At 38.6% G+C, this 22,020-nt stretch overlaps 1 protein-coding gene across 5 annotated transcripts in view; it reads right to left on the minus strand.

Annotated features, from left to right (window-relative positions):
• Nucleotides 1-3,434: 3,434 nt before the first annotated feature.
• Nucleotides 3,435-22,020, minus strand: part of ARL15 (ADP ribosylation factor like GTPase 15) — a 178,992-nt gene continuing 160,406 nt past the window's right edge. For 4 of the 5 annotated variants that reach the window (XM_033164793.1, XM_033164791.1, XM_033164794.1 and 1 more), the window contains one exon: nucleotides 3,435-5,361. In XM_033164793.1, coding sequence (XP_033020684.1) covers nucleotides 5,209-5,361 — 153 coding nt within the window. In that variant the 3' untranslated portion in view covers nucleotides 3,435-5,208. The remainder of the gene's footprint in view (nucleotides 5,362-22,020) is intronic. The other variant, XM_033164796.1, reaches the window with a different exon arrangement.

The following is a 22,020-nucleotide window of genomic DNA, read 5'->3' on the forward strand; positions in this document are numbered from 1 at the left end:
TTCTTCATTACAGAGGAAGAGAAGAGAGGTGCAACCAGTTTGGAGGGCACCTTGGTATGATAAGGAAAGACGGATTGTATGGCGAAATAAGAAAAGAGAAGGGAAGATGGTTTGGACTGGCTGTTGGGTTTGGGAATTTGCGAGCGTTGGAGTGGGTTAAATAGGATATGTTTTTGTTATCTTTCTTGTTATATTGGTTAAGACGTTCGGATTTGGATACTGGCGTGAATTGGAATATGTTAAGAATTTTTATCTAATAATTTCGAGACTGGAAGGAGGGAAGGGTATAGAAAAAAGAATAAATTTATAGGTATAAATTTAGTTTGATAGTAAAAATTAGCAGGATTTAAGAAAGGTTCAGAAGCATTTAGGAGCCGAGGTTTGGTAAAGAATATAAGGAGTAAAGCTCGATATCAGATTATTTGATACAAAAGGATAAAGGAAAAAGTTAGAATAGTTGTGTATAATAGATTTGATTATGAATTTGGAAAACTGTAAAGAGGATAGATAATGAATTCAATGGGGGGGATTCGGGGAAGTAAATAGATAATGAAATTAAGAAAAGGATGAATGTTTGGCCTAGGGAATTGGGCCAGACTTAAGCAATGATTTTTGTATGTTAAATATGTTAAATTGTAAATGTTTAGTTTTTTCCCTGTGAGAGAGAGGAGTAAAAATTTGCTCCCCCCAGTGAGAGGGGGGGAGGAGGAAAAAAATGTAACAACTATGTAAAGTGCTTAAAATTGTCAAAATTAATTAAAAAAATTGAAAAAATAAACTTCAATACTACTTTTATTGAGATAATCACAGTGTAAATAACTACAGGCAGTGACCATTTTACATGTGTCTCATTGACACACAAATGTGCACACATTGCCATGGACCTAGAAGTAGATGGGAAAGGGGCCATAATGGGTTGCCATGGACTTATGTGCATTCCACCAATGCATGTGGGGGCCAGGAATGCAACCCCTTCTTAAACAGGAAGTTGCCTGTACTGCAATCTCACTATATCCTCTACAACAGTGTTTTTCAACCTTTTTTGGGCAAAGGCACACTTGTTTCATGAAAAAAATCATGAGGCACACCACCATTAGAAAATGTTAAAAAAATTAACTCTGTGCCTATATTGACTATATATAAAGTAATTTTTCAATTTTTCCCACGGCACACCAGGCAACATCTCGCGGCACACTAGTGTGCCGCGGAACAGTGGTTGAAAAACACTGCTCTACAATAAGATGAGTGGCTGGGCTGTTGTGCATTTCTGCAAGAAACAGCCCTGAACTTACAAGGTCAATGAACTTTTTACAAATGAAACACACTTCTAAATGTTAATATTGATGGAAACAATCATATTAATGTGTTCTACAGAGCATTTATTTTCATTTTGGTTAGCATTTATTTCCATTTTGGTTAGCATAAGTTATATAAATCACAAACAGTTATTTCTGCATCAAAGTTGGCTGCATGAATGTGATAAGTATCAATGCTGTACTTTTAGTATAAAACCAGAGATATGGTGGGTTAGCTGTGTCAACCATTGCTTTTAACTAATATACAAACCTGGGTAATATAAATTATTTGCCATTATAAAAAGCAACTCTGTTAAGTACAAAAATCTGTTAACATCTATAACTTATGAAATGCAAGAAGCTCAATATTATGACACGTATTTCTCTTTTACAGTATTTGCATATGTAAGCTGAGACACATGACATATTATACAGAGGAGGATAAAGAATACTGAACACATTAAAAATGCTCAAAAAGGATAGCACTTCCAGAAATATTAGCACAGGATATAAACACGGAAACAACACAATGAGAATCTTAGAACTGATAGACAAAAGGAGTCACTGACAGTTGTAAAGCATTTGATGTCTGTCAGAAGCCTGTCAAAACAGCTCCTCTTGGATACAGATTGATCATGTTTATATTCTTACTGTCAAACTAGTATAGACAGTCATAGGTCTGAGAAAAAAACCAGTGCAGGCGCGCGCACACACACACACACACACTCATGCACACACATACATCAATGTGACAGATGTCTATAAAGATCTTAAACCACAACATCTTTCGTAAATAAAAAAAGAGACAATGTTCATTTTTTAATGAATTTCCACAGATTCTTAGGAATGGGGTTCATTTCATCTGTATGATGAAGGCCAATGAAGTGCATGAAGAACTTCGTTGCTGTTTGTAGATTAATGTAGATTCGAGATCACTTTAGATAGAAACATGGCATTAGATCATGAACTGTGTTCTTTTAATGAAGTGTTTAAACACATCAAAGTTCTACTGATGTTTAAATCCTGCTACCACATAGAACCACCAAAGAACAATTAAAAGGAAAAGGCTTCTCTGCCATCCTTTAGCAGATATGAGGTATTGTTTCACCCTGCAGTATGAAATGCAGTATGGAGTTATGTAAGAATTTTCATCAGAAATGTTTGATAAGTGATTGTGTACTAGGCAGGGGCAGCCCACCCTTGAGGCAAGATGAGGCAAGTCAGGTGGCAGGATCCACAGGAGCCGCAGATCCCAATATAGACCTTGATTTCCTCCCTTGTTCCTGATGTAGATCTTCACTCACCCCTTCTTTCCTGGTTGGGAGCGGTGCCATTTTATGCTTTGCTTCAGGTGCCAAAATGTCTTGGGCTGGCCCTGTCATTAGGCATTGTCATAAAGGTTCTGCAACCCATCCTTATACATTTTAACCCTAAGAAACTCTCAGTGGGTTCAATGGGGCTTTCTAGTAAGTGAGCATAGGATTCCAACCCTAGTCTATATTTACACTACAATGCAACTGAAGCTTTATTTTCTCTTTTGCTAGTTCAGCTCTTCCTTTTTCATAGTTTTGAAGCCCTTAAGAGTAGTGGATGGTCCTCGTAAAACTAGAAGGCAAACCCCTTTTAACAGTTTGAGGCACATCTATTGGTGATGACACTCCTTTGAGCTAATAGAAATTGGGATCTGTTAAGGAGTAAAAAGCAAGTGAGAATATTGTTTCCTCTTTCTCTGCAAATCCTCTCTTATTTGCACATTTTAAAATGCACACAAAAGCCTCAACTGTGTCAAAAATAACATATCAGGAACTACCTGGGTCAATGCAAGGAACCATAGCGCACCTCACATGCCGCTCATTTCTTTCAAATAAATTAGACAGCTACTGATCAGAGATGAACCATAAGTCTTTTTAAAATATTTGAAACTCCAGTCTCTATAAAAGGTGCATTTCAGGTTGGAAATGGGTACAAAATAATGGCAAAATGAATACATACCTTTAGTTATCAGAATTTCTGGCCCTCTGATCGCTCTCAGCAATTTCTCCACTTTGCTCCAAATCCTATTTAGCAGCCACCCGACTACTAAAGAACGTACCATGTGGCATTCTTCACAAGCAATTCACAGTTTATGACAGATGTTACCCAAAAAAAATCCAATGGTGTTTATTAAAAATAATAATAAAAAACATAGGTTCACAGATCAAAGTGCATTATATATTGAGAAATTGTTTGATACCCTTCACTTTTCAATAGTATCTTAGAGTAAATTATACAAAAATTACAAGTGGAAGATATTCTGCATTTAACTTTGGAAATTAAAACAAAACAAAGCTAAAAATACAGAAAGATGCCCAAATGCTATAAAACCACCAATGCTGCAATATTTTACCAAGATCTATTCCACTCCGTACTTGGTAGAGGAATATAATATTCAACATTCAAACGCAACTTATGAAAAGCTATCCACTGCTGTATTGTGCAGGAGTGGTTGGTGGGGTGGACAGCCTCTTTACGGCGGTGCCACTGCCACTTACTGGTGATAATAATAATAATAATAATTTTATTATTTATACCCTGCCCATCTGGCTGGGTTGCCCCAGCCACTCTGGGTGGCTTTCAACACATATGAACACACTTACTGGGATGGAGTGTGGGTGAGGCATGATGGCAGTGAGGACACAGTGGTGCAGGCCCACTGGCAGGCCCAATCTGGCGCTTCCACTGTGCACCTGCACTGTTCCAAACTGGCTGATGCCTTGTCCTTCCTCCATCCTGGTACGCACAAGCAATGCCACTGCCAAAAGCCCAGTTTCATAGTGCTGCACCACTGACTGCTACAACCCAGGCAGTATTGAGCTCTGAAGCAGTCTGTGGGCTTCCAAGACTAGGTAAACCTGGGGAGAGAAAGGGATACATTCCTGGAACTAAATGGGAGTGCTGTCACATATAACAAAAACAACAACAAAAACATACTATGCTCTGGGTGAAAAGCTTTCTACCAACATTCAGTCTGGAACAGCTTGGATCCCCTGAAAATAGGGGTATTTAAGAAACACAGACTTTTGAGTATAGTTCCAAGACACTGACTTTTAAAAATAAAAATAAAAAATAATAATTCCATGGCCACTAAGACTTCTAGCATAATACTAGTTATATAGAATACATCCAGTGATTATTTAAACCTGCTTATTGTTCATGCTCCATTATCTGTACTAGAAGTTAGCCCCGATTTCACCACAATTTTACACAATCATCAGCTTAACTGACACCTACAATTTACAAAGGCTATTTTTTGAGCACTTGAGATGCTTCCAAATTGATGGATAACAAAATACTGATATGCCTATTGTAATTGCCTCACCTTCTGCTAAATCAATGGTTTGTCTCTTAAAAAAAAATAAAACTGTAAATGTTAAAAGGTAGGTGTTCTGACTAGTCTTTGCATTAAAAATGTGTTCCTTGGCTTCAGAATCTACTGTGGTTCTCAGCAACTATAATTTCCACATAGCTTGTGTGCTCATCCCGCATAATTACACAAGTAATGGCCAGAGACCTGAAAAACATATTTTCTTTTCAGGAACATCACTAGATCTTTTAGTATCCAGTTACAGATTCTTTGAAATTTTGTATATGCATCAAAATTTTGCATTAAGGTTCTTCTAACAACAATGCATAAAAATGGCATACAGTACACAGAATTGTTGGTAAACTAAAGGAACTCTCCATTTCAGCATAGGCAACATTACTGAAAATAACCACAAACCCAATTCACAGAACTTATAAACAGGTTTTCCAGGCTAAATGCAAAAATATATTTATTGCAAGCTCTAACACAGTCTTCTGTATACCAAACCATAATTCAGCTGAAGGTAAGACAAACAGGAAAAATGCTGTCTGAGAACCATCTGACTTTTCTTCACATTCTTGAAGGCTCAAGATCTCTGTCTTCTAGTAAATTTATCAGCAGGCTGAAGCTGTCTTTTACTGCTTCCATATCATCCAAGGAGCAGGGCTTAAGTATCCAGCGTTTTCCTCGTGCAAGTGGTTCAAGTTCCAAATACTTTTTGATCTATTTTTTAAAAAAGCAATACGAAAAATCAGTTGTTGTATATAATTTTTGGCTTACTTTTCTTTTCAAGACAGAAGGTGTTGGAAGAATCTTGAATGCTCATTTTTAGAATTACTTTACAGCTGTTCTTGAAATAGGTTATATGCAGTGACATGCTGGTGTTTTTGTTGGGGGCGAATGATCTGCTTGGAAACCACCATTCTAACAATACATTTAGAAGCAAAGGAAGATCTTTCAAAGAATTAGATTTCATTTATGATACAGGCCACCCCTGATTATGAAACACATAGTTTCATCTTCAGAATTAGAACTTAACTTCTAACCTGCAGTACTGTTGTTGCAAAATGCAAAATATTCATCAACAAGAGAAATATATTTATCGAAAATATATTGAACAAAAGAAAATATATTTATCATGGTAACTTGCAGTGCACCCATTTCCTTGACAACGTCATTGGAGGTGTTGATCATACGTAATCAGATTTTCGTGTGGATGATCGTCATAGCATCATAAGCAAAAGCTGAATAAGACCCTTCAATTATTCCTCTGGACTTGCGACTTTTAAACCCCTAGCTCACCTTTTAATTTTACACAAAATAGCAGCTAAAGATAAAATGAATGGCTATAGCGACATCTGTATTTGTAACTATACAGTGGTACCTCGCAAGATGAATGCCTCGCACAACGAAAAACTCGCTAGACGAAAGGCATTCGCTAACGAAAGGGTGACTCGCAAGACGAATTTTTCTATGGTCGTGCTTCGCAAGACGAAAATTTCAATGCATTCCTATGGGAATTGAATTCCTATGCATTCCTATGCATTCCTATGGTCGTGCTTCGCAAGACGAATTTTTCGCAATACGAAATGACTCGCAGAACGAATTAATTTCGTCTTGTGAGGCACCACTGTATAACGAATAAAAAGAGTTCATTATATTTCTAACAAGTTTGCATGTGAATGATCAAAATATCTTATGAATGGCTTGTGGTTCAATCAGTAGAGCATGAGACTCTTAATCTCAGGGTCGTGGGTTCAAGCTCCACTTGGGCAAAAGATTCCTACATTGCATGGTGTTGGACTAGATGATCCTTGTGCTCCCTCTTCCAACTCTACTACAATATTTTATGATTCTATTATTCTCAGACCAATAGGCAACATATCAATGGATTTCATAACCCTCACTTGTAATAGCAGATACGAAAAATCTCTTTTACATCTTGTTCAAAACAATAGGAACCTATTTCATTATTTCAAGCTCTTTGGATAGTGATTAAGACCATTTAGGAGAATAATGCCTTGGCAGGCATTTCTCAAATATTTGTACAAGGCACCGAATGTATGTGAGGGGGGGAAGGACTAAAATCTAAATATATATAGTACTATATTTTAGGATTGCCATATTTCAAAAAGTAAAACATACAATGTATAAGAAGGAAAGGAGGGAGGGAGGGATCTTCGGTAACTGCTATTGTATGGACCAGAGCACCCCAGATTTTATTTCAAAAATCCCCAAAGTTGTTGTTGTTGTTGTTGTTGTTGTTTTTACAAAAATGCCAAAAACCATGAAATTTCGATTGACTTGTCTAACACCCCCCCACCCCCGATGTCAATTCTGCATTTGAAATCCCTGTAATGACTGGAAAAATCCAGACCCATGGCAGACCTATGTTCTATAAAAATCTATTATACCCTAAAAGTAATATATAACCAAGATACAATCTATAGGCAAAATTTATTTATTTGTAAAGTGATTTAAAATGGAGAAGATTAGTTTTGTTGGCTAAAGTATGAATTTAATTCTTCTTTTGAAGACATACTTCAGATGAAATCCTTGACATTACCATTTAGAAAGGCAGGAGAAAGACTTTTATTTAAATTTTTTTTTTATGATAAACATAATTTAAACACTAATTAAACAAATGGCGGCAACAACATTAATCTAAACCACCTCCTTGGGTTATTAAGAAATAATAATTTAGAAGCAGCTTGAAAAAATGCATTGTTAGAAGAGACACACAAGAATATGCTCCCTTTCTCCTATCTATACACTTAGGATATCTTACCGAATTATCCCTTCTACGTCAGTTTTATTGTGGCTAAATTAGCAACAACAGTTAGACAATGGGATTTGGATCTCTCTCTCAAAAAAAAATTCTATCATAGTTAAGGCAATGTATAATAGTATATAATTAAAAATGTAACCCACTTAGGTAATAAATTCCATAATGCTGTTCATACATACACTACTAAGAAGCTGAACTGAACTATAATTATAGGAATGCATGCTATGATTTTGGCTAGCTGAAAACGAAGGTTTTGCATTGATGATAGTACATTAACCGCATATTCTGAAGCAAAATGAATGACCACTGTGGCTTGTTTCAGCAAACACAATCTGACAGCTATATTCAGAGAGGAAGCAAAAGCTGTACAAAGCATAACAAACCACGGATCTAGCGCAGCCACTTGATAACAAAGCCAGCTGGTGCTAAGCTGACAAAAATGGCTGAGTAACCTGAGATTTTCACAAACCTCTAATGTAAAGAATGCTTAGCACACACACACACACACACACACCCCTCCTGGAAGAGCAGCGTTCTTTGCCTCACTAATTATACAGGGGCCTGTATTTACCAAGGTAGTAAAACTACCTGCTGGAATTAAGAATTTTCAAACATATTATTTGAAAATACTAAATATTAGTTTGTTTGTTCTTTTACAGAGCAATGACTAAAAAGAAAACCTTTTAGACAATCACCATTCATTCTCATTGCTCTGTAACATAATCAACCGGAGCCCAAATTTTTGCTTTTATTAATCTGACAACAGCACCCATGTTGACAGCCTAACTCATGGTAGTTGCTGCAACAAAAGGAAATTAATAATTTCATTACAGGCTTTGATGCTTCAAACTCTAGTAATATCACCCCCTGCTCTTATGAACATTTTTTTTTACCCTGTACACACACACACACACACACGAGAGAAAGTGACAGTTTCTTTCAGGCCACAGTGATAAAGAGTACATATAAGTCTCCAATAAAGCAGTTAGTACATATAAGTCTCCAATAAAGCAGTTAAAAGATTCTCCAGCTTCACTCTACATTGGAGTCATGGGAAAAAGAAAGTGCACTTTCTTTGAATTCTGTAGTTTTACATATCAGGACATAATAGCAATAATTTATTCCTTAGCACGTCTTAAAATTAGGTAAATACAACCTCAGATGAATGACACACTACATATTAAACTGTGTTATGGTTTATTTAACAGAAATAAGGATGGAGAAATAATGTGTGAAAAACTACGTACACCCTTTCTGCTGCCATAGGAATTAAGTAGCAGTCATGGGCTGTTGATCACATGCCCTTGCTTAATTGATCATCAGCAAGCGTGCCCACCTCTATAAAAGCCAAAGTTTTAGCAGTTTGCTGGTCTGTTTTAACACAATGCCAAGGAGGAAAGATGACACAATGCTCTTAGAGAAGCAAGTGCTGCTGCCCATGAAACTGGGAAGGGTTCTAAGGCTATCTCCAACCAATGTAAAGTCCATCATTCTACAGTGAGAAAGATTATTCAAAAGTGGAAAACATTCAAGACAGTTGCCAATCTTCTAAAGAGTGGACATTCCAGCAAATTCACAACAAGGACGGTCAGACCATGCAATGCTCAGAGAATTGCAAAAACCCCAAGAGTTACATCTCAGGCTCTACAGGTCTCAGTTAGCGTGTTAAATGTTAAAGTTCATGACAGCACAATTAGAAAAAGGCTGAACAAGCATGGTTTGTTTGGAACAGTTTCCAGGAGTCTCATGTCTCTAAAAATAAAAAATAAAACATGGCAGCATGGGTTTGGTTTGCAGAGCTGCATCTAAACAAACCATAAGACTTCTAGAACAATGTCCTCTGCACAGATGAGACCAAAGTGGAGATGTTTGCACAGCACCAGGTTTAGCAAAAACCAAACACAGCATATCAGCACACACACCTCATACCAACTGCCAAGCACGGTGATGGAGGGGTGATTATCTGGGCTTGTTTTGCAGCCACAGGACCTAGCACATACAACTATATCCCCGTTAGTCAGCATAACTGAATATTCTAAATAAAAAACCCCAAATGAATGGCTCACTTCCTCCTTTCAGTATTGAATGATAAAGACTTCTGAGAGAAAAAGTCATTTTTTGCAAATAATAAAAGGAAATCATAAGAGATGGCAAATCATCTTAAAAAGGTGTGGTAACAACAATCTGGTCAAAGGATGTCAGTAGAGGCGGATTAGGAGGAGTGTGACCAGTTTGCCTGTACTGGGCACTGAGCCGAAAGGCCGCCATAGGGGGCACCGCAACAACGATTTAGAATGGAAGGCAAGAGGTGGGGAGGGTGCGCCCAATGTTGGTACTGCATATGGTGCTGCTGAAATGTAAAGCCCAAAGTCCACCACTGGTGTCAGTGATTTAGGCACAGCTACTGCTATCAGCATGCAAGATCAATGGAAGCTGATTCCTGTCTCATCTCTCTCTCTCTCTCTCTCTCTCTCTCTCTCTCCCCGTAAAACAGTTCTCACTTTAACTACTTGTACACTACCACCCCAGTTTTAGTAACTCTGCCAATGTTGGTAAAATTGCCCTGCTCTATTTGCTGGTTGCTATTTTATAATGTTACCTAATAGATAATGATACATAGCATATGCATTTGAAACATTTGCTTCCAACTGGATTGTAATTGTTTATTCCATTGTCTTGATCCAGAGCATGCCGCATTTACTGCACGGAGGGGACAAACTGTGCACTTGGCAATTATTCTTCAATTGCAGTGAATGGAAATACCCACAAATGCAGGATAACTATGGATACTGGAATTCCTTTGCCCAAAGCAATCTTACTATGTGCAGTACATTTTTTAAAGCCACAAAACCACACATATGCACAACGAGCTGGATCCAAAGAAGAGTGAGTGGAACTCTTCTCAAGCAATGGAGGTTTCCTGGCTATAGCCCCTGGACCTGCTCAAACACCTCCTGGGGATCAAGGAGCCCTCTGATGAGACACAGGGAGCAGCAGGAGGAAATCAGAAGAATTTGGTAGGGATCCTTTGTGGAAGTTCCGTTCTGTTTGCGCAAGGCGTTTTTGGATCCAAGCCAAAACCTGCATTACAAAGCCAAATACACATATAGAGTAAGAGACGGTGACAATTTTACTGAAATAGTACAGAAATCATAATTAGATATATTGTGAGATATCTCACACCTAGTGAAAAGCCTGAAGGGTGACAGCATTTAATTAGCTTATTTGTGTCCCAAAGTTAAGCCTCTACTCTTGCATCCTATTTGTATTATATAAAAATAGGAGTGGCACTAGGAATGGCACCTGGTATACAACAAAACTGAGAAATATTCTGTTCACTGAAATAAGTTAATGAGTCTAAGTCCCAAACTCGAATATCAGAGACAACCAATTACCCTGTCTGAAACACAGGCTTGTAAAACTATCAGGTACTTGTAAAATGGTCTGCTACACACGAGTAATATGTTGTTTAAATGGCTTGTTTGACTAGATGCATTCACCATGAAATTGATTCTTTTAAAAGACTATTTTTAAACTAGATACAAGTTAACTGCATGGGCTGAAAATGAGAAAAAAACCTGGCATTATAAAGGGTGGGCTTCAAGTACGGGTCCAATTTTATGAGGTCGAGGGTTAGTTGAATGAGAAACTCATCAACTATAGCCATGTCCCATGCAGGAACCAAGGAGGCTGCATACCAGTAGATTATGCTGCAATTTCCATATCAAGGGCTGTAAGGTCTAGTGTTACTTCACCACACAGCTTCCCTCTAAAACATCACAAAAGACATACAATATAATGTCTTTGAAAAATAAGATAAGGAACTGGGAGGACAACATCCCCCCAAATCCTTTAAATGTAGGACCACCTTGTAAATGCTATTATATTGAATATGACAAAGTGTATGTGATTTCTGTGCACGGCTGACAGTTTGCAGCTTAAATCCTGGCCAGTCAAGCACCAAAAGCGAGATACAGCGCTAAAATCATGGACGACAGTGCTTCTGAGTATAACAAGGGACCCCAAAGTGTTATAATATGGTAGCATTTTATCTCTTTTAAAAAATAAGATGAAAAGGAACACAATGATCAGTGTGAGTGTGACTGTGAAACAGAATTTAATCACCATTAGTTAAGTCGCATATACATAATTTATCAGATATCCATGATACTTATACAACAAATTACCAAGCAAATATAGAGAAGAATATGTCTGGCTGAAGCACCATGGCATTTGTGAGGGTAAGTCTTGTCTCTTTAACCCTTTAAGGGTATTTGGTAGTGCCTACAAACATATAGATAGAGGTGATGATCCAGTCAACACTGTGTGCTTAGACTTTCAAAAAAAAAGTTTGATAAAGCATCTCACCAAACTTAAGCTTAAAAGTCATGGAATAAGAGGAGAGGTCTTCCTACAGATCAGTAACTGTGTTTTTATACTGTAAACTGCCCTGTGATCCTCAGAACATGGGTGGTATATAAATTTAATAAAATTAACAACTACGACAACAACTGTGAGAACAGGATGTGGAACTAGATGGATCTTTGGCTCTATCCAGCAGGGCTCTTCTTGCATTCTTTTTCTAAGCCTCACTAAATTAGAACTGATGTGCTAGCTGGGCTGGAGGGAGATTGCATCTTCCCTATGAGATATTGTGGTTTTAGGGTTGAGAGAATATTATATTTCCATAACCCAAAAGAGAGATGATTCCCACTTCCTTCAATAGAGACCTTTAGGATCCTTCACAGCAAACGAGTCACACAGAGCATTTAACATTCTTATAAAAATGATTGCCTGGAGGAAAAAACTATCCACTAGTTCCTGATGTAGGATTTATGAACTAAGGTTTGTTTGTAAGAAATCCCTTATATGCCATTAGCAGCGGGACTGACCCTCTGGAAGTGATGCCACAAAACTGTCACTCATTCAGATCACATTCACTGTTAAGTTCATATAGCTTCAAAATGAGTAATTTGCATTCTTAGAAAGTCAACTGAACTAAAATTATTGTTTTTATTATTCTATTTGTACTCCAAAATAAGACATTTCCCACTGGAAATGCAAGATGCCAAGTTGAAAAGAGGGTAATGGGAGTATCAGTGAAGAATAAATAAATATGTGCTAGAAAAATGTTTATACACTAGCACTGGGAGATAATGTAACAGCAAACTGTTCTGCCAACTGGAAAAGTTCAAGCTTTGGAGTAGATTCAAATTTCAAACCCCGAAAGGCTAGTCTGTGTTGTGCCACCGGATGATTAGCACCCACCAAAGAGTGCCAGCCACACTGTTTTGTTTTTAAAATAAGACCAGCTGCAGACAGATTCATGGAATGAATCTCTCTTCATCTTGTCTTTCACACCACAGGCAATGTGCCACATTGGAATCTGAAAGAGGAAACAGGCATAAGTGTCAGGAGAACAACAAGAAGTGAAGCTTCAGATTACACAGAGGTAATAAAAATGCCTTGTTTCAGAGTGTGCCTAGTCCACCACAGTGAAGATAGAAAATTCAAATCAAATTGGCAAATGCAGCCGCAAAGTGATTCCCCAATGCCAGTATATGCCTAGAGTATGATTCTTAGGATTTCAGACTCAGAGGAGATGAAGCAGAATGAGGAGGCCATAGCATCATAGTTTATAATGAACTGTGATTTATATGGTCAGGATTCAAAGTATGGGTTTGTCTTAGTGGCTTTGGTTTTATCATGCAACACTGGAAGGTGGTGGTACTGTTGCATGAGAAATTCATGCCCCAAACTCTGTTCAGTGTGCACTATTTACTTTTGTTGGTATCCCGACTGGTAAGTACATTTATATTCTTTTAAAAAGTGTATGAGGATTGATCAAGGTACTGTATAGGTAAGACAGAAGAGCAAATTGCCTGGGCTTAAACTAATGGGGGAGGGGGAGAGAGATTTGTTCAACAATTATACAGGTCAGGAACTGCAGAAACCTGTTGCCTTAAAGCAGCAGTGAAACACACACACATACATATACACACACAGCACATACAAAGTTGCAGAAAGTCACAATTACCGTTTTAGAGATACACAACAAGGAGTTTGAATCATACAGTTGTTAGGATCATAGTACATGAAGTAGCTCCATGTTGCATTATGGTGCTATATGGTGTTGTGTTGCTATGTGGCGCCCTGGCTCTGGAATTTTCTCTACAGGGAAACCTGCCTGGTGCTGAGTGATTTTTTTTTCGATTTTTTTTTTTTTCTTGTTTGGCACCAGATGAAGACCTTCTCATTTGCCCAGGCTTTAAGGATTGCTGACTTGCTACTTTAATTTCCAATGTTATTTTTAAAAGTCCTGCTGTTATAAACTTATTGTTTTAATTATTTATTGTATTTTTAAAAACTCCCTGGTAAACCACACCAAACATCTCTTCAGTTGTACCAAATGTCATAATAACCCTGTTACATTTATTTATACAAAGCAGCACCCAGCAAAACAAATTGTGGTAGTAATTAGTATTTCCACACTTCCAGGGGCCCAAAGGTTTGTCTGTCTGTGAATGTGTACTCCATTAGTAAGTTAATTTTCACATAGCTTTAGGCTCTATCAGAAAACTTTGCCTGTGCTTTCCCATGGTTTGGCACTACCAAAAAAGATGCCCAGAATTAGGTTTGGCTGCAAATTCTCTGACTATTGGGACGCCAAGTTTATCTAGGACAGACATCTATAAGCCTTCTTGAGCACATCAACACTGGCAACACTTAATTTAAAAATACCTTTAGCTACTGAGGGCTGATTCACACAAGTGAATGTTCACCACTTAGTGATAGTAGCATAAAATGGTGTTTTGCTAGTGCAAAAGCACCATGAGAGAGCTATGGGTGGGGATTTACCTAATTAGCCGGGTCAGCGGAAGCCTGTGCATGGGTGACTGGACAAAGAATTACAGGTGAAACTCGAAAAATTAGAATATCATGGAAAAGTTCATTTATTTCAGTAATTTAACTTAACAGGTGAAACCAATATATGAGATAGACTCATGACATGCAAAGCGAGATATGTCAAGCCTTTATTTGTTATAATTGTGATGATTATGGTGTACAGCTGATGAAAAGCCCAAATTCACAATCTCAGAAAATTAGAATATTGTGAAAAGGTGCAGTACTCAATCCATAACATCTGCAAAGGGTTCCTGAGCCTTTAAATGGTCTCCCAGTCTGGTTCAGTAGGAATCACAATCATGAGAAAGGCTGCTGACCTGACAGTTGTGCAGAAAACCATCTTTGAGACCCTCCATAAGGAGGGAAAGCCTCAAAAGGTAATTGCAGAAGAAGCTGGATGTTCCCAAAGTGCTGTATCAAAGCACATTAATGGAAAGTTATGCAGAAGGGGAAAGTGTGAAAGAAAAAGGTGCACAAGCAGCAGGGATGACTGCAGCCAGGAGAGGATTGTCAGGAAAAAACCATTCAAACGTGTTGGGTATTTTCACAAGGAGTGGACTGAGGCTGGAGTTAGTGCATCAAGAGCCACCAAACACAGACGGATCCTGGAGATAGGCTTCAAATGTCGTATTCCTCTCGTCAAGCCACTCCTGATCAAGAAACAATGTCAGAAGCATCTTACCTGGGCTAAAGAAAAAAAGAACTGGTCTGTTGCTCAGTGGTCCCAAGTCTTCTTCTCTGATGAGAGCAACTTTTGCATCTCATTTGGAAACCAAGGACCCAGAGTCTGGAGGAAGAATGGGGAGGCACACAATGCCAGATGCTTGAAGTCCAGTGTGAAGTTTCCAGTCTGTGTTGATTTGGGGAGCCATGTCAGCTGTTGGTGTTGGTCCACTGTGCTTCATTAAGTCCAGGGTCAACGCAGCCGTATACCAGGAGATTTTGGAGCACTTCATGCCTCCTTCTGCAGACAAGCTTTATGGGGATGCTGACTTCATTTTCCAGCAGGACTTGGCACCTGCCCACACTGCCAAAAGTACCAAAATGTGGTTCAATGCCCATGGGATTACTGTGCTTGATTGGCCAGCAAACTCACCTGACCTGAACCCCATAGAGAATCTATGGGGCATTGCCAAAAGAAAGATGAGAGATATGAGACCGAGCAATGCAGAAGAGCTGAAGTCCGCTATTGAAGCATCCTGGTCTTCCATAACATCTCAGCAGTGCCACAGGCTGATAGCATCCATGCCACGCTGCATTGAGGCAGTAATGGATGCAAAAGGGGCCCAAACCAAGTACTGAGTACATATGCATGCTTCTAATTTTCAGAGGTCCGATATTGTTCTATTTGCAATCCTTGTTTTGTTGATTTCATTCAATATTCTAATTTTCTGAGATTGTGAATTTGGGGTTTTCAACAGCTGTATGCCATAATCATCACAATTATAACAAATGAAGGCTTGACATATCTCGCTTTGCATGTCATGAGTCTATCTCATATATTAGTTTCATCTTCTAAGTTGAATTATTGAAATAAATGAACTTTTCCACGATATTCTAATTTTTTGAGTTTCACCTGTATAGAGTTAGGAGGGACCACAAGAGTCATTTAGTCCAACCCCCTGCAGTGCAGGAATCTTTTGCCCAATGTGAGCCTTGAACCCACAAGACTAAGAGTTTCATGTTTTACTGACTGAGCTATCCAGGTGAGCCACTTCAAATGGCTTGGAGGACCTGATCCGGGCAGCAGGCCACCCCTGATCTAAAGGATAGAGCAGGGGTGGCCAACTTCCAAGAGACTGCGATCTACTCACAGAGTTAAAAATTGGCAGTGATCTACCCTCTTTTGGAGGGTTCAGGTCAAAGTTGTTGAGCTTTTTTTTTAGGAAGGAAAGCCCTTTTTTAGGGGTTCACGTAAAAGTTGTTGAGCTTCTTTAGGGAGGAGGAAAGCAACATTGAGCTTTTTTTAGGAAGGGAAGCCTTGTTTTGGTGGTTCAGGTCATTTTAGGGGTGCAGGGCAAAGTCGTTGAGGTTTTTTTTTTAGGGGAGCCAAAGTTTTTTTGCTTCTTTGGGGAAGCCACTGATCTACCGGTGATCTACCACAGACGTCCAGTGATCTACCGGTAGATCACGATCTACCTGTTGGACATGCCTGGGATAGAGAATAAAAAAGCAAATAACCTGACCCTTGAGGAGCCCTGATAGACAAAAGAAAGGAAAGGGAGAATGAATTATTGATGGCGGCAAGCATAGTAACTATGGTAGAAATACTGTATGAGAAGAAAAAATTCACAAAGTGCTAAAACTAGAGCTAAAAAGAAGAAAATAATGAACAACTGTGTCAAAAGCACTGAACAAGAACCATATGCTTCTTAGACAGTTAAATACAATTAAAGTAAAAGAGTAACCATTTTGGAAAAGATTAGTGAATATCTTGTCTGTTGGTTGCAGTGACAGAGAGGCGGTTTCTGCTCCAGAGCTGGAGCCGATTGGTAGAACATGTCTTCCAAAGTGAGTGATGGGGAGGAGAATGTGTACAGTACATCCTAGTTGAGAGACAGTGCTGGTTTGATTGATGTTTCTTCTGCTTATTTGCAGATATTTCCAATATGTTTTCAGTGCAACTGCATTTTTGTTTTTTGCTGTTTTACTACAATTTTGCTATGTTTTGATTGTATGATTGGAGGCATTTGGGTCAAAAAGTAGTATATAAATTACACAGCAGAATGTTTTTTGTATATCGTAGTATGTTTACATGAGAGGCTACACAGATTTCCTAAGGTGGAAGTTTGTTTCAGCATCAGAAAATACATGAAGCATCCTGTCTGGTTTTGAAGGCTGGAATAAAACAAAAACAAAATATAACAAGAAACAAGTGGGCTGTGAGGAGTGCCCAGATCAGAAATGATGTAGCCAAGCTGGAAGGACTAAACAAATGTACAGTATATGATTGCCAAAAATTGCAAAAGATGTGCAGTACAGAATATGAATTTGAGGGAGAGGCAAGGAACCAGAAACTGTTCAACAGTTATGACAATTAATACTTGCGTATGTTTTGAACACACACGGCAAGAATTGCAATTCCCACATCAGAGTCATTTTCAAAGAGGTTCAAAAATATTTCTCAGTTCATCCTAGCCAAGATGAATGATGGGAGGTTTATTTTACATGGATCATCTGCCATCCTATCTGCAGCTTGTGTCAATGCAAGGCAGACAAGCAACTCGGCAAAATTAATGCACCCTAAAAACCCAGACTGTCTGTAACATTTGATTCTATTGGAGACTGCAAAGTCTCCATTACATCCTGGAAGTATTAGCTTCATAATATTATCATTTTGCCGTGACAATTAACTTCACTAACATAGTAGCTATGAGGCTGCCAAGTCATTCCTGGAAGAACTGCTGGGGACGAAACACAAATATACATATGCTAACAGAACAGAGATGTATCATTAATTTCTGCCAAAAAGTGCCATGATTCAATGAGTTTTAAATATTAACACCATACATGCTGAAGAGACAGTCTGCTAAAATGTTAAATTATTTTTCCTACTGTAATTGTGTTAGTTGGTCTCCCCTCTGCTACTTTATCACTATACATGAGATGGCACAGTGCCCTCTTGCTTAGCTATCAACTTCATTTTTCGGAATTCTATATCTTCACTGAATTACCGTGTATTTTCAGAATTATTTTTGATGCAGATAACATGAAAGCAAAGCAGATTTGAATAAACTTGACATCTGCATTTTTGAAGTAATATGGTCAATACTGATGTTGCCCTATCTATTTTAGTAGTACAGCTGGTGAACACTTGTTGAGGGATTGAACAAAGTCATTTTAATATATGTTAGTATTGGGATGCATCTAGATTAAGTTGTTGTAAGGTTAAACAGAGGTGAAGTGGATTAAATTACAAAGGCGGCATACGATGGAAGATTCAGTGTCTGAAGCCAAGGAAAATCTGTCCAATAGAGCCAGGTGAATTCAAGGGACATCTGAAGAATACAGTAACCCATTTCAAGTGTAGTTTTTTTGAGTGATATCCTTTAATAAGGGAGCACAGCAAGTTAGTTCACTAGCTGTGACTTCTTGTTTACAGGAAGAGGAGGTGCAGTTCACTACTCAAATGTTGAATTGCTTGTGTGAGCAGCTATTGGTATAACTGAGTACTTGTCTGAATGAGCATAGTAGAAACATCACATTTTTCTTTTGATAACCACATGGAGAGCAAGGCAATCATGTTTAAAGAAAGTCGGATCATGAATATGTGGACAATACAGATAGTAGAGGCCACTTCACATGTTATGTAGTCTGACTTTGCATGGTGGGACATTCTTTTCCTCTGTGGAGCAGGACATGAGGAAAGTCTGACTGGTAACTATAACAAGTTGCCTATCAAGTACCAGGCTCTTGCTTCTGATTATCTGTTTGTTTCTTATAAGTGCTCTTCACTGGCCTTATTTGGGCATTTTGCCTCATGTGACTACAACCATGCAGCATCTCATTGGCTGTGGGTTGCAGGGGCTTATGCGGAATGGACAAGTGAGTGGGTCCACTTGTCCATTCCGCATAAGCCCCTGCAACCCACAGCCAATGAGATGCTGCTTGTGTTTATCAGCTGCAAGCCAATGTTCAGGAGGCTGCTTCACTGTAGATGTGCCTAGCCCCATTCCCTTGCCTCAGGCAATTATACAGTGTGAGGCTGAATGTTTCTTCAATTGGAAGGGAAGACTAGCTTATATAGGGGAAAGTTGGTAGGCCAGGTGATTAGGGCTGCTTGTATTATTTATCTCAGAATGGCAGTTTAAGATACTATAAGACACATTATAAAAGACTAATACAACAAATTACAATATTGTTAATACCAGCCATATGAAATCATGTCAGAAGGAAGAGCAGAACCATAAAAAGTAATGTATTATCAGAGTCGGAAGGAAAACAAAAAGAATTTAAGCCACTGACTGTGCCCAACTAAATTACATCAAACAAGCTGCAAGACGTCAGGAGGATCTCCTTGGGGAAAAAGCTGTACAGTCCATGAGCAACCATGGAAAAGGTCCCACCTGCCCCTGCCAATATCTGCAGGTGGCACAAGGAGGGCTTCCTATGAAGGTCTCAGTTGTGATGGAGGTTCCAAGGGAAGCAAGTGAATCTTGTGATTCTGAACTTTGGAAAGTTGTCAGGAGTCCACAGACAGTATAAACAGCCAAGAAAGTGCTCCAAGGCATACATAGGATCCAGGTTCCCATCACAAAGTATTTACACCCTTGGTTTAAATAGTGGAGGAGAAAAGGAAAAGGGGGTCCAGTTGACAAAGAGAATGGCAAAGGTAACAAGTGATGACTTGTTATGTAAATAACACAAATCCACATTCATTCTGTTTATATGTTTGATGTCACTGTATGTTTTTAGGAGGTTTAAGGGTGGTGCTGTGGTCTAAACCACTGAGCCTAGGGCTTGCCGATCAGAATGTTGGCAGTTCGAATCCCAATGATGGGGTGAGCTCCCATTGTTTGGTCCCAGCTCCTGCCAACCTAGCAGTTCAAAAGCACATCAAAGTGCAAGTAGATAAATAGGTACCACTCCGGAGGGAAGGTAAACGGCGTTTCCGTGCGCTGCTCTGGTTCGCCAGAAGCAGCTTAGTCATGCTGGCCACATGACCCGGAAGTTGTCTGCAGACAAACGCCAGCTCCCTTGGCCTATAGAGCGAGATGAGCACCGCAACCCCAGAGTCGTCCGCGACTGGACTTATCGGTCAGGGGTACCTTTACCTTTTAAGATAAGCTACAACACATACAGTAAATGCATCTCAATAGCTAACTTTAAACAGGCTCTATGATGTCTCTCCCAAACCACATAACGGATACTGCAAGCCTGTCCCCGCAATATCAGTTTAATTCCACCCACTTGCAACCACTCAAACAAAAATGTTTCCTAAGCTTCAGGCTTTTTTGTAGAAGGACCTGCACATAAAAGAGCTAAGAGAGGTGCATACATCAGTATGTAATAATAATAATAATAATAATAATAATAATAATAATAATAAGGACTGAAAAGTAAACCGCAGTGAGGTGGTGGGAAGTCACGAGTGGAAAAAGATTTGTATGGGTAGATATATAATGTATTAATTTAAGGATTTATGCTGTAAATAACTCAAGAATATATGTATATGTATATGTATATGTACAATCTATAATCAATAAAAATTAAACATGAAATAAGGACTGAAAAGTAATGAGCCAGGTTTGTGCCTTTGCTTCACATTTACAACTGTCTGAAAAATCAAAGTGTAGACTATTAATAGCCTGAACAGATGTTCAAAAGATAGCTGGGGTTTCTGTTTGGCACCAAATCAATGTGATAAGATACTAAAACCTATTAACAATGAACAAATTAAAGAATAATGTGGAACAATAAACCATCTAGAAAGAAAATGAGAGAGATCATAACATTTGATCAGAAAGTTAATATATTTTTATTACTGCCTGGCAGCAGACTAGTAATAGACAAATTAAAATGTGTGGAGCTAACTGGGAGTTCAGCTACATGATAGTGAAGATGACTCCAGACAGCCCAATATTTATAGCAAATGAAAATGAATTTGACTAGACTCGGCATCAATATATTTTCCTTTATGCCTTACATTTCTGTACCTGTGCTTAGAAATCCTAGAAGAATCCAAAGGCTACTCAAAACCATATAATTATGGGTGAGAATAAGTCGCAACAAGGAGTTTTCACTGTATGTGAATATTTCAAACTGTAATGACAAATCCATGACTAGATGATAGGCCTTTATGGAACAAATCATTTCACTACTCAAATATACAACATAATGACAGCTAGTTTTATAAAGGCAATTTATTAATGCACACATTAAAAATGCCAAAGGTTATGAAGCATTTGGAGTCCTTTTAGTAGGGCAGCTAAGCTAAGGTTTAGCTTAGCATGTTATCTGAACCTGGGATAGTAGTTAAGGTCCCTTCTTTCTTTACCATGAACTGTAGCCAAGAAGAAACAATTTGCTCAAGCATGATCCTAGTCTGGGTGACAAGCTAAGCCAAACGTTAACTTAGCTGCTGCCCTGCACTGAGCTAGAACGTCTAGGGAGGAGAAAAGCAGCTATAATTTCCTCCTTGGGAGCCAGCGTGTTTGTGCCAGCCGTGGTTTGGCTTAGCGTTATGTGTGAGTGTAGTCAGTACCTGATATCAGGGTACATTAATCTAACCAACTGAAAACAGAATGTATGTAAAGAATGTAAAGCAATATGCTCAATATACTTAAGTACAAATTCTAGAACAGTTTCACATCAAGAAGAATATATAGTACTTGGATACTAAAAATATCCTAATCCATTCAGTCAGCAGGAAGCCCTTTTAATTTCCATCTATTTCATAGGAAGTTAAGGCACATCTGTGGATCAACAACACTGAAATACTAAGAGCACCTCATGTTGGCTGGATCATGCCAGTTGTGTTTTGTATACATGTTCCAATATTGATGCTGAACATTATGCAAGAGATGGACAGACTAGCAACAACAGTTCCTATAACCCATATACAGTTGTACCTTGGGTTAAGAACTTAATTCGTTCTGGAGGTCCATTCTTAACCTGAAACTGTTCTTAACCTGAAGCATCACTTTAGCTAATGGGGCCTCCCGCTGCTGCCACGCCGCCACCGCCCA

This window comes from Lacerta agilis, chromosome 11, assembly GCF_009819535.1.
Source record: "Lacerta agilis isolate rLacAgi1 chromosome 11, rLacAgi1.pri, whole genome shotgun sequence".
NCBI lineage: Eukaryota > Metazoa > Chordata > Lepidosauria > Squamata > Lacertidae > Lacerta > Lacerta agilis.